At 47.4% G+C, this 12185-nt stretch overlaps 1 protein-coding gene across 4 annotated transcripts in view; it reads left to right on the top strand.

Annotated features, from left to right (window-relative positions):
• The window catches only part of KRT222 (keratin 222), a 116166-nt gene that overhangs the window by 89022 nt on the left and 14959 nt on the right, over positions 1-12185 (top strand). For all 4 annotated transcript variants that reach the window (XM_073572652.1, XM_073572651.1, XM_073572650.1 and 1 more), the window contains 3 exons: positions 1362-1582; positions 3226-3296; positions 4182-4299. In XM_073572652.1, the coding sequence (XP_073428753.1) occupies positions 1362-1582; positions 3226-3296; positions 4182-4299 (410 nt within the window). The remainder of the gene's footprint in view (positions 1-1361; positions 1583-3225; positions 3297-4181; positions 4300-12185) is intronic.

Genomic DNA, 12185 nt, shown 5'->3' with positions numbered 1-12185 from the left:
CTCACTTAAAAAGATGAGAGAGGCCTGTAATTGTCATCATAGGTAGACCACAACTATGAGAGTCAAAATGAGAAAACAAATCCAGAAAATCACCTTGTCTGATTTGGTAAGTTTTGTTTTGCAAATAATGGTGGGAAATAATGATTTGGTCATTAACAAAAGTTCATCTCAATATTTTGTTATATATCCCTTGTTGGCAATGACAGAGGTCAAACGTTTTCTGTAAGTCTTCACAAGGTTGGCACACACTGTTGTTGGTATGTTGGCCCATTCCTCCATGCAGATCTCCTCTAGAGCAGTGATGTTTTGGGCCTGTCGCTGGGCAACACGGAGAGTGGTCAATCAAGCCTAGGTCTGGATAGTGGAAATAGATTCAGACGAGATTAAGGTACAAGCTAGGTATATCTAAGGAACCCAAGAACAAACAAACACAAGAGTTCAGGGAGCTTCCAAGCTCAATATCTGGAATTTCCAAGCTGAATGCTGGTGTCATGATCCAGGCCGGCGTTTGTTTCTTGTTATTCTCTCCCCGGTCTGGTCGTGCGGGGGTTAACCTCTGCCTCATTTTGGGTTCTGTGTGGCTATTTCAGTATGCTGTGGCCTGCAGACCAGTGTCAGTGATAGTCTATGCTCCCAGGCTAGAGCAACTGACCCCTTGATACCGTGTTTTGTCCTCTGCCCATGTACTCTGATCCCATGACTTCCCTTTCCTGCCTCCCCACTTGCCTTAGTGTTCGCTCCCTGTGTTTGGACTTCTTGATATGTGACCCGGCTTTTCTTCTGACCTGTTTGACTGTTTCACGTCTCTGTTGCCTCTGCTCCCATCTGGTTCTGACTTCTGGCTTGTATTTGACTACGTGTATTGCTGTGACCACTGGTACTTCGTTCCCTCTCGGTTTCTGACTCTGCTCGTCTGACATCTCTTTCGCCACCATGTGGCGCCTGTGCTTCTGTGCTGTGTGTGCAATCTCTCTTCCGTCACCAGCACCCCCTGGTGGAGGTTGCTTTGTACTGCACTTCAGCACCATTACAGCTGGGAGTTAAAGTAGGATGTGGAGCGGCACCATAGGCTACAAGAGAGAGCGGAATACTTCAGTTGGGCTGCTGGAAAGCACACTCAACCATTAGTCTGCCTTCCAGAAACACTGAGCGTGACATTCCCTCCATCACCAGCAGAGTGAAAATGGCGGCACATGACAACAGAAGCAAACGTTGCCAACCTAGGTCCCATTGTTGTGATATAAAGACATTTTATCATATGTACACCAATACTTTGTAGATCCTAATAAGAATCATAGACAGTAATTTTGTGTTTCTGCTGAGGTTCCCTTTAAATGCTTTTTCTATTATTATTACAAAAGGAAAGACGTCTAAAGTTCACTCTACATGAAACAGAGCAGCAGCACCAGAAGCAGCTGGAGGCTCTTTCTGCTGTCGTTGCTGATTTACAACAAGAGCTCCAAGAAGTGAGAGAAGGAGTCTGGACACAGCTACAGAAGCACAAGATGCTCCTCAACACCAACATGAAGCTGGAGCAGGAAATCTCAGCGTATCGCAACTTGCTGGAGGGTGAAGAGTTAAGGTGCACCTATCTAAATTAAACTATACTCAGCCATTAAGGGGGGAAACTAGATGATGCTGTATTACATATCGTACCCCAAATAGTCAAACACAAGTATAATGTCACGATTCTATTGCATGATTTCCCACAGCCATGGCCTCCTTCCCTGTCCCTCAAGCTAGGATGGCCCTAGGCTATCCATGTTCCCCAGATTACCCCTGAAGGTGGAGATGATGGTGTCCTAAATGCATGCTTATCTATTTCCTCCCACACCCAGGGAAGTATGGGACAAATGGGTATAGGATAACACAAAGCATATAGACAGGGGAAACAGACAGGGATGAAAGAAAACTACAGTCATACAATTTACTCACAAAATGACCTGGTGGGAACTGTAGGAGGGTAAACTAAATGGGAAAGAGGAATAGGTTTAAAGAAACAATACCAAATCCACGACGATATCTCCTGAAACAACACCCACCGACTGCTACTAATTCAGACTACTCCACCACCAAACCAAGACGTACCAAAATATCACCAGCAAATCCCTAGTGAAAGTGGTGTGCATATATGCCTGAGAGGAGTGCCAAACACAAAACAGCTGAGGTAATTCAGGACAGAGAGCTCCAAGAGATTAACTGAACTGATTAACCCTTGCAATAACAGAGCAAGGAAGACCAGCACTACTAAAAGTAAAAAGTAAAGTGAAGCGGTTCTTCTACATGTAGGGGTTTATGTAACCAGACACTGCGATCTTCTGGCCTGTGACATATAAGAGCTTAAGTACTACCTATTTGAGACAGCTACTCTCTAAGTCAATCTTAACCCTAAAGAGAGCCGTTCTACATTTGGATACTTACGTTATTTAGCCAAACCACGGTGTTCGCCAAAAAGAAAAGATCTCCATTTACAGACAGCCGTTTCTGGGTTCTTTCCTGGCACCAGTGCAAAATAGGAGACTGGTAGGTTGGGGGAAAAGCCTTTCACAGAGTTCTAGAGAGGTACAGTTTTTCTGTGAGGTAATCACAAGCTGTGTAAGGAGACTTAGAGGCCAATTAATGTTCCCTGAGAAAGTTATAGTAATAATTATAAGGACATCCAAATCACTTTCAAATTACTGACCACACTTACTTGTCCAGGTTATAATACATATACTGTATACCCTATAAGGGAATTCAGAAGCAATTTAGGCGGTCCCTCATATCAGGATCCTCCCTTCACAACCAGATTGGAGAGGGTTGAGTGTTACACAGACTTACTGTGCTTTACACAGAGAACCTACTGTGTAATGCTTAATATCCCCTCTGGGTGTGCTGCAGGAAAATTATTCACTTAGAAGTTTCACCTAGAATATAACTGATCATTGTAGGTGTCAGGAGCAGAAATTATTGTCAAGGGACCTTTTAAATTAAAAATGATTCTCCAAAACAGTCATCTACTATAACTTTACTGTTCAACCAAGTAAAAGAGTAGTAACCTAAATATCATTATGGATCCAAACAAGGTCCCTAAATTAACACTTTAATAGTGGAGCATCAAATCAGACATATTTGTTGGTGCCAAACATTTGGCATGTAAATTGGTGAATAGTTTTAAAAAAATCTACAATTTTTTTAATGGTTGATTCATCAAATTGAACTTTATTGACTTATTTTTATTCTTAGGTTATATGGCACTAGACAATTTCAGGAACCCAAATCATCTACAAGCAAAATAGACTGTACCCTACCTTCAGGTAAGAGTCAGAGGAGCAGTGATCTCTTGTCTGCTTCGGGATCTGGATCTGCAGAGTACATGATCAACTGATGCTCCTTATTCCTCCTCACTAAGGACACGCTGGTGAGGAGGAATGTGGAAGTCAGGACCCATGTAGTAGCAACTGCTAAGACACCCCAGCAATCAGAGTCAGAGCCAAACCTGTGGTTCAGTGATAAATGTACTTGAGTACCTATAAGGCTATGTGCCCACGATAGCGTTTTTAAACGCTCAGAAAACCGGACTTCTTCCCAGAAACCGCGCATTTTATTTTCACGCGTTTCTTGCGCGATTTTTGCAGAAAAATCACGCGTTTTTGATGCACTTTTTTCCGCGCAGTTTCTGGGAACATTGGAAATAGCTAAAAACGTGGAGCAATGCGGAAAATAATGAGCATGCCGCGTTTTTAGTTGCTAAGCGTTATCTGAGCGGAAAAAAAACACATGCATTGGCAAAAGAAGCCAAAAATGCATTAAATTTAATGGGAAGCTTATTTTAAGTATTTTTGAAGCGTCTGATCCGGCACAAATGTTTCAAAAACGCTTAAAAAAATGCAACATGGGCACACAGCCTTACAATCAAATTATTATTAGCACTTCCAAACAATCTAGGACGGATGCACAAAAAATATTAGTTCATTTTGTGGCCAATATGACCAATCCTTTGTTCTGTGATATTAGACATATCAGTCATTGTTTTTCACTTACGGTACATGTTAATGATAGAAGTCTATGGGTAGGTCAAGGGAGATGTGTGGGATACGAGGGTTCTGTGCCTGGTCTTTTTCCATTCACAACGTGAAAACTAAGTCTAGACACAAAGATTGCAGTAAATCGCTAAATGTGTAATATTTTTACCATTGTAGGTCATGTGGTCAAAAGTTCAAAAGTTTACAGGGAATCAGCAGAAGAGCAAGATAAAAACCCAGCAATATTTAATGGAAATATTGCAGAAGATGGAGCAGAGGCCACAGGCACAGTGCAGTAAGTATTACATTGCTAAAAAGAAATTGTCAGCATGTTTTCTTCATGGAAGTAGCAGGACGGTTGAATAAGCACGAATCTCACAATAAGATTGATACCTATTTTGTAGAGATCCAATGTGCTAGTCATAAGAAATCTAGCATGTATAATCAAAGAACAGGAAAGATGATTGATTACGAAAAGTCTAAAAAGTAGTGTTGAGCATTCCGATACCGCAAGTATCGGGTATCGGCCAATATTAGCTGTATCGGAATTCTGATACTGACTTCCGATACTTTTTTCATATCGGATATTGGAATCGGATGTTCCCATAATGCTATGAGCCCGCTCGCTTTGATTCAGCCAATGGGAATCCTCAGAAGTGTGGGCACATCCTGTTAGGCATGTAGGCATGTTAACTATTGGCATGGCTGTGATTGGCTGCTGAAATGATGTCATGATGCACTATAAAAGCCGCCGCCACCATTTCTGGTCACTCTGCTGTGAATTCAGTTAGGGACAGGCTGCTGTTGAAGACTGTGTGGGACAGTTAGAAATAGCGATTCTCAAAACAATATTGTGCTTTACCCAGGTTACATAATCCACCACTGTAGCTTTCTTTTCCCTAGCAGCAGTGTTCACAGCTGTCTGCAAGGGCTGTGTGAGTGCAGCTCATGCTGTGGAGTGGGTCCTACAGCCACGTCTGGTTGTAGGCCGCCCAGCGTGCCTCACTGCTGCCTCATACATATTTTTCTTTTTGAGCTGCTTATTTTTAAAAAATGATATCTAGTGTGCTTCCATCCGTATCCATATACGTTGGTTGCAAACACTAGTAGTAGACAGCGGAGCCTTTCTGCAGCCTTTCAGTGCTAGTGCCCACTTAGCTGCACTGTTCACGGCTGTCTGAGAGGTCTCTGACTGTGCGTGAGTGCAGCTCACGCTGAGTAGTGTGTCCTGCAGCTACGTCTGGTTGTAGGCGGCTCAGCGTGTCACTGCCTCCCACATTTTTCTTTTATTGCAGCTCATTTTTTCTCCTATTAGTGTGCATCCATCCGTATCCATATACGGTGGTTGCAAACACTCTAGGAGTAGACAGCGGAGCCTTTCTGCAGCCTTTCAGTGCTAGTGCCCACTTAGCTGCACTGTTCACGGCTGTCTGAGAGGTCTCTGACTGTGTGTGAGTGCAGCTCACGCTGAGTAGTGTGTCCTGCAGCTACGTCTGGTTGTAGGCCGCTCAGCGTGCATCACTGCCTCACACATATTTTTCTTTAATTGCAGCTCATTTTTTCTTCTCCTATTAGTGTGCATCCATCCCTACCCATCTACATTGGTTGGTTGCAAACACTATATAGGAGTACATAGAGGAGCCTTTTTTCTGGCTTGTGCCCTTCATCTGCAACCAGATTAGTATTACCCAATTTTTTTGGAGCCTCATCTTTTGCATTGTAGGTTACCTGCCTGCATTGTAATAGCTCCAAAAAGTTGGTGATACTATCACTGTCAAATCTTTGGTCACATCCTTTTAGGTTTTTTTTCACAAAAAAAAACAATAAAGTTCACCAAACACTACATTTGAAGGTTGTGTAGGCCACATTAGCTCCTATTAAAGTGTAGTCCACACACACACTTCATAAAATTAGTGTTTCTTCTACCTGTAACCAGCTGATCAAGAATAAGCACACTAAGCCCCCCCTTTGTACTTTTCTGCCTATCTTTATCAGTCTAGCAAGATGAAGAAGGCAGGGAGTAAGGCACGTGGGCGTGGGCATGGAGTTTCAGCAGGGAGAGGACATGGGGATTCTGCAGGGAGAGGACGTGGGGATTCTGTGCCTGCTGCGGGCACCAGTGAGTCAGCAGCCCCCAGTTTTAGCAGGCAACAGTCCTTTATGCGCAGCTTTGTAGGACCTCGCCGTACCCCACTGCTGCGGGAGGAACAAATTGAAGCCGTTGTCGGATGGATGGCAGCTAACGCATCGACTTCAATGACTTCCACATCCTCTCAGGGCCAGAGCACCGAAGAGCAACCATCTGTCTCTTCACCACCTGCCAAAGTGCCAAGGCAGTCAGAGAGCCCTGGACAGGAGCCATCACAGTCTCTACTTCTGTTCTCTGAATCTGTTGGCTTGGAAAGAGGGGTCCAGCCAAGCAGCATTCCAGAATATGAAGAAGAGGGAATATGCAGTGATGCGCAACTGCTTTGTCCCTCTGAATCTGAAGAGGCGGGTGGGCCACTGCCTATGGTCAGCACACCTCAGTACGCATCAGATGATGACGAGACACAGGTGCCACTTTCTGGTGCGTACGGTGCTGGCTAGACAACCCAGGAGAAGCAGGAGTTTGAAGAGGGGAGTGTAGATGATTAAGTCCTTGATCCATCATGGCGTGAAGAACAGGAAGGTGGTGGGAGCAGCTCTGAGGAAGAGATTCCCCGAACGGCCAAAACAGGAGGGAGAGGGAGGGGGCAGACTTGGTTGCCTGTAGCCTCCACTTCGGCACCCGTTAGGAGCATTCCTCTTTCAAAAGGCAAAACGGGCGCTCCCAAGACTTGCAGTGCGTGGTCCTTTTTTGACACAGTTGTAGATGACATTTGCTTTGTCAAATGCAAGCTGTGTCATCAGAAAGTCAAAAGAGGGAAAAATGTCAGCAACCTCAATACCACTAATATGTGGAAACATGTGCGGACCAAGCACGAGGTGGAGTTACACAGACACACTGAAGACATAGACCAAGGTACAGCACCACCTACCACTTCTTCAGCTCGTGTTGGGGCCTCTTCCTCCAGCTCACACACAGCTGGTTCGGCTTCCTCACAGGATCGCCAAGGAAGAACCTCTGGCACTGTTGTCCGGAGACCCTGTGACATTCCACCCACAGCACCATGTTCCCAGTCATCCTCACACTCCCAGGCCACTTGACAGCCATCGGTAGCACAGGCATGGGATAAAAGGCGGCCATACTCGGCAAACCATCCCCGAGCACAGGCTCTGAATGCTGGCATTGCCAAACTACTGGCCCTTGAAATGCTGTCATTCAGGCTGGTGGAGACTGACACCTTCCGGGACTTCATGGCATTGGCAGTCCCACAATACACCGTGCCCAGCCGCTTTTATTTCAGCAGGCGAGCCGTCCCTGCCCTGCAGAAACATGTGCAGGGAAAAATAAAACATGCGCTACTAAACGCCGTTAGTAGCAAGGTCCACCTGACCACCCATGCGTGGACCAGTAACCATGGACAGGGACGATACCTTTCCCTCACTGCCCATTGGGTCAATGTTGTGGAGCCTGGTACAGATCTGGAGAGTGGCGCTGTACGTGTTCTGCCAACTCCACGGATTGCAGGAATCCAGTCTGTACACATAGACTCCTCCTCCTACTCATGTTCCTCAGAAACAGCGCAGCAGGAGCCTGTTACGACCGATATGAGCACAGCCATGGCCAAACGTCAACAGGCCCTACTCAAATTAATTTCTTTGGGGAATCGAAGCCACACAGCGCAGGAGCTCTGGAATGCCATCAAGCAGGAGAGCGACGTGTGGTTTGTGCCAGCGAATCTCCAGCCGGGCTTGGTAGTGTGTGACAATGGCCGAAATCTGGTGGCAGCTCTTGGCCTAGGCAACCTCACTCACATCCCATGTCTGGCACATGTGCTGAACTTGGTCGTGCAGAGCTTTCTGAGGGACTATCTGGATCTTGATGCACTGCTGCACAAGGTCCGCATAGAGTGCGCTCACTTGCGGCGTTCCAGCACAGCAAGATCACGCCTTGCTGCTCTGCAGCGCCGATTACGCCTTCCGGAACATCGCCTCATATGTGACCTACCCACCAGGTGGAATTCAACGTTTCATATGTTGGAGCGGTTGTGTGAGCAGCAGTCAGCAGTCATGGAGTACCAGCTGCATCAGGCGCAAAAAAGTCGCACTGTGCGCCGGTCACACTTCAGCACCACTGAGTGGGCCTCTATGAAGGACATCTGCCTTGTTTTGCGTGCCTTCGATGATTCCACGTGGATGGCGAGTGCAGATGATGCACTAGTCAGCATGACTGTCCCCCTTATCTGCCTGCTTCAAAAAACACTGCAAGCACTAAGGGAGGAGGTTTTGGAAGAGGTGGAAGATGAGGAGTCCCAAATGCCATCTGCTTCTGGACAGTCTGCGCTACGTGGTTCCTCACAAAGGCCTAGGCAGGGGACACTTTGTGAGGAGGATGAGGAGGAGTCGATGGAGGAGGAAGACATCTCTCCAGAGGAGGGAGGTACACAAAGCTCTAGTCAGTATGTACAGCGAGGGTGGGGTGATGCAGAGCAGGCAGAGATCACGCCTCAAGCAGGGGACAGCGGTTCTTTGGCAGTTGGGAGTCAGCAGCACATGGTTGACTTCATGCTGCAGTGCCTGAGAAACGACTGCCGCATCGCCCACATTCTCTACATGGCTGATTATTGGGTGTACACCCTCCTAGATCCTCGCTACCGGGACAACTTACAAAGCCTCATACCAATGTTGAACCGGGAGCGTAAACTGCGGGAGTACCAAGACACACTGGTGCAGTCCATCATGTTTTCCATTCCACCCGACAGCAGTGGTGCTAATGCTTTACAAAGCAGCTCTGTGCGTCGGGGCACTGGAGGAAACTCGGCACAAAGAGGCAGCAGAGGCAGCGCCTCAGCACAAGGCAAGACCACTATGGCCCAAACGTGGCAAAGTTTTGTGTGTCCGCCACAATTGTCTACACCAGGGGTCCTCAAACTTTTTAAACAGGGGGCCAGATTACGGTCCCTCGGACCGTTGGAGGGCCGGAATATAGTTTAAAAAAAATTATGAATAAATTCCTGTGCACACTGCACATATCTTATTTAGAAGTAATAAAACAAAAATAGGAACAAATACAATATTAAAAAAGAAGTTAAATCGTCAAACTTACCGATTTTTTGGGTTCTTCGAGTATCCTACACTTCGAGTCAATTTTTTCTCTTTCTTGATATCATTGTTTCCTAGGGATTCAAAATTGCTATTAGTAAAATACCAACGTATATACAGCGCTACAAAAACAATATACCAGCAATAAAACTGCCCACACAGAGACATACAGACTGCACTGCCCATCAATGCAGCCTGATCAGTGCCCATCAATGCAGCCTGATCAGTGCCCATCAATGCAGCCTGATCAGTGCCCATCAATGCAGCCTGATCAGTGCCCATCAGCGCAGCCTGATCAGTGCACATCAATGCAGCCTGATCAGTGCACATCAATGCAGCCTGATCAGTGCACATCAATGCAGTCTGATCAGTGCCCATCAATGCAGCCTGATCAGTGCCTATCAATGCAGCCTCACCAGTGCCCATATTGGTGGAACTCCACTTTTACCTCAGGCTCAGACTGGTGTGGTGCAAGAATCCCCAATAGGCAGCATTGGTCCCTAAAAGGCAGGTAAATGTACCCAATAGGCAGCATACGTCTCCAATAGGCAGGTAAATGTCCCCAATAGGCAGCATAGGTCCCCAATAGGCAGGTAAATGTCCCCAATAGGCAGCACAGGTCCCCAAAAGGCAGGTAAATGTCCCCAATAGGCAGCACAGGTCCCCAATAGGCAGGTAAATGTCCCCAATAGGCAGCACAGGTCTCCATTAGGCAGGCAAATGTCCCCATTAGGCAGGTAAATGTCCCCAATAGGCAGGTAAATGTCCCCAATAGGCAGGTAAATATCCCCATTAGGCAGCACAGGTCCCCAATAGGCAGGTAAATGTCCCCATTAGGCAGCACAGGTCCTCATTAGGCAGCACAGGTCCCCAATAGGCAGGTAAATGTCCCCAATAGGCAGGTAAATGTCCCCAATAGGTAGCACAGGTCCCCAATAGGCAGGTAAATGTCCCCATTAGGCAGCACAGGTCCTCATTAGGCAGCACAGGTCCCCAATAGGCAGGTAAATGTCCCCAATAGGCAGGTAAATGTCCCCAATAGGTAGCACGGGTCCCCAATAGGTAGGTAAATGTCCTCAATAGGCAGGTAAATGTCCCCACTAGGCAGGAAAATATCCCCAATAGGTAGCACAGATCCCCACTAGGCAGGAAAATGTCCCCACTAGGCAGGAAAATGTCCCCACTAGGCAGAAAAATGTCCCTAATAGGTAGCGCAGATCCCCACTAGGCAGAACAATGTCCCCACTAGGCAGAACAATGTCCCCAATAGGTAGCACAGGTCCCCAATAGGCAGGAAAATGTTCCCACTAGACAGAACAATGTCCCCAATAGGCAGCACAGATCCCCACTAGGCAGAACAATGTCCCCACTAGGCAGAAAAATGTCCCCAATAGGTAGCACAGATCCCCACTAGGCAGAAAAATGTCCCCAATAGGTAGCGCAGATCCCCACTAGGCAGAACAATGTCCCCACTAGGCAGAAAAATGTCCCCAATAGGTAGCACAGGTCCCCACTAGGCAGGAAAATGTCCCCACTAGGCAGAACAATGTCCCCAATAGGTAGCACAGGTCCCCACTAGCCAGGAAAATGTCCCCACTAGGCAGAACAATGTCCCCAATAGGCAGCACAGATCCCCACTAGGCAGAACAATGTCCCCACTAGGCAGAAAAATGTCCCCAATAGGTAGCACAGGTCCCCACTAGGCAGGAAAATGTCCCCACTAGGCAGAACAATGTCCCCAATAGGCAGCACAGATCCCCACTAGGCAGAACAATGTCCCCACTAGGCAGAAAAATGTCCCCAATAGGTAGCACAGATCCCCACTAGGCAGAAAAATGTCCCCAATAGGTAGCGCAGATCCCCACTAGGCAGAACAATGTCCCCACTAGGCAGAAAAATGTCCCCAATAGGTAGCACAGGTCCCCACTAGGCAGGAAAATGTCCCCACTAGGCAGAACAATGTCCCCAATAGGTAGCACAGGTCCCCACTAGGCAGGAAAATGTCCCCACTAGGCAGAACAATGTCCCCAATAGGCAGCACAGATCCCCACTAGGCAGAACAATGTCCCCACTAGGCAGAAAAATGTCCCCAATAGGTAGCGCAGATCCCCACTAGGCAGAACAATGACCACAATAGGACCCGGCATTAAAAAAAAAAAAAAAAATTACTCACCTATGTCCCCGCGCTGCTTTGAAGAGGCGCCCGCTCGTCTCCGTCTTCTTCCGGCACAGGCACAGACGGCGTGACATCATCAGACCGCGCAGGCGGCGTGATGACAATCACGTCGTCTCTGTGCACTGTGCTGTGGGAGGGCTGCGCAACACCTTTCCTCGGCGCCTCGTCCCGCCCGCAATTACACGGCCCGCCGGCACTGAACTGCAGTGCAGTTCATGAGCTCAAAGTCGGCCTGGCCAGGGGCCGGATAAAAATCTTTGGAGGGCCGCATGCGTCCCGCGGGCCATAGTTTGAGGACCCCTAGTCTACACCATCACAGACAGCTCCAGTCAGCAGGAGGCAACGTTTCCGTCAGATGGTGACAGACTACATGATGTCTTGCCCTGTCAGTGTACTCCCAGATGGCTTTTCCCCCTTCAAGTTTTGGGTCTCTAAGCTGGATACATGGCCAGAGCTTAGCCAGTATGCATTGGAGGTGCTGGCTTGCCCTGCTGCCAGTGTATTATCGGAACACGTCTTTAGTGCCACAGGTGGTGTACTAACAGACCGTCGCACGCGACTATCTTCCGATAACGTCGACCGGCTTACTTTTCTGAAAATGAACAAGGCCTGGATCTCTCCAGAATTTGACAGTCCTCTTCCCGACTAAATAATTGGTTGGCAACTGTATCCAGGTATCCTGTTTTGTTCATGTTTCTGCCACCTGAACTATAATCCCTGGGCTTCAACACAGCCAGTTGTCGCTCAGATGTGTCGTCTGCACAGAGAAAAACACACTATCTCCTGTGTTAGTGGGGTTCAGAAACGCCAGCTGTTCC

This window comes from Dendrobates tinctorius, unplaced genomic scaffold (assembly GCF_039654945.1).
Source record: "Dendrobates tinctorius isolate UK_male_01 unplaced genomic scaffold, ASM3965494v1 ptg000032l, whole genome shotgun sequence".
Lineage (NCBI taxonomy): Eukaryota > Metazoa > Chordata > Amphibia > Anura > Dendrobatidae > Dendrobates > Dendrobates tinctorius.
Note: the sequence above shows the minus strand (reverse complement) of the source record. Positions and strands in the feature narration are given on the sequence as shown.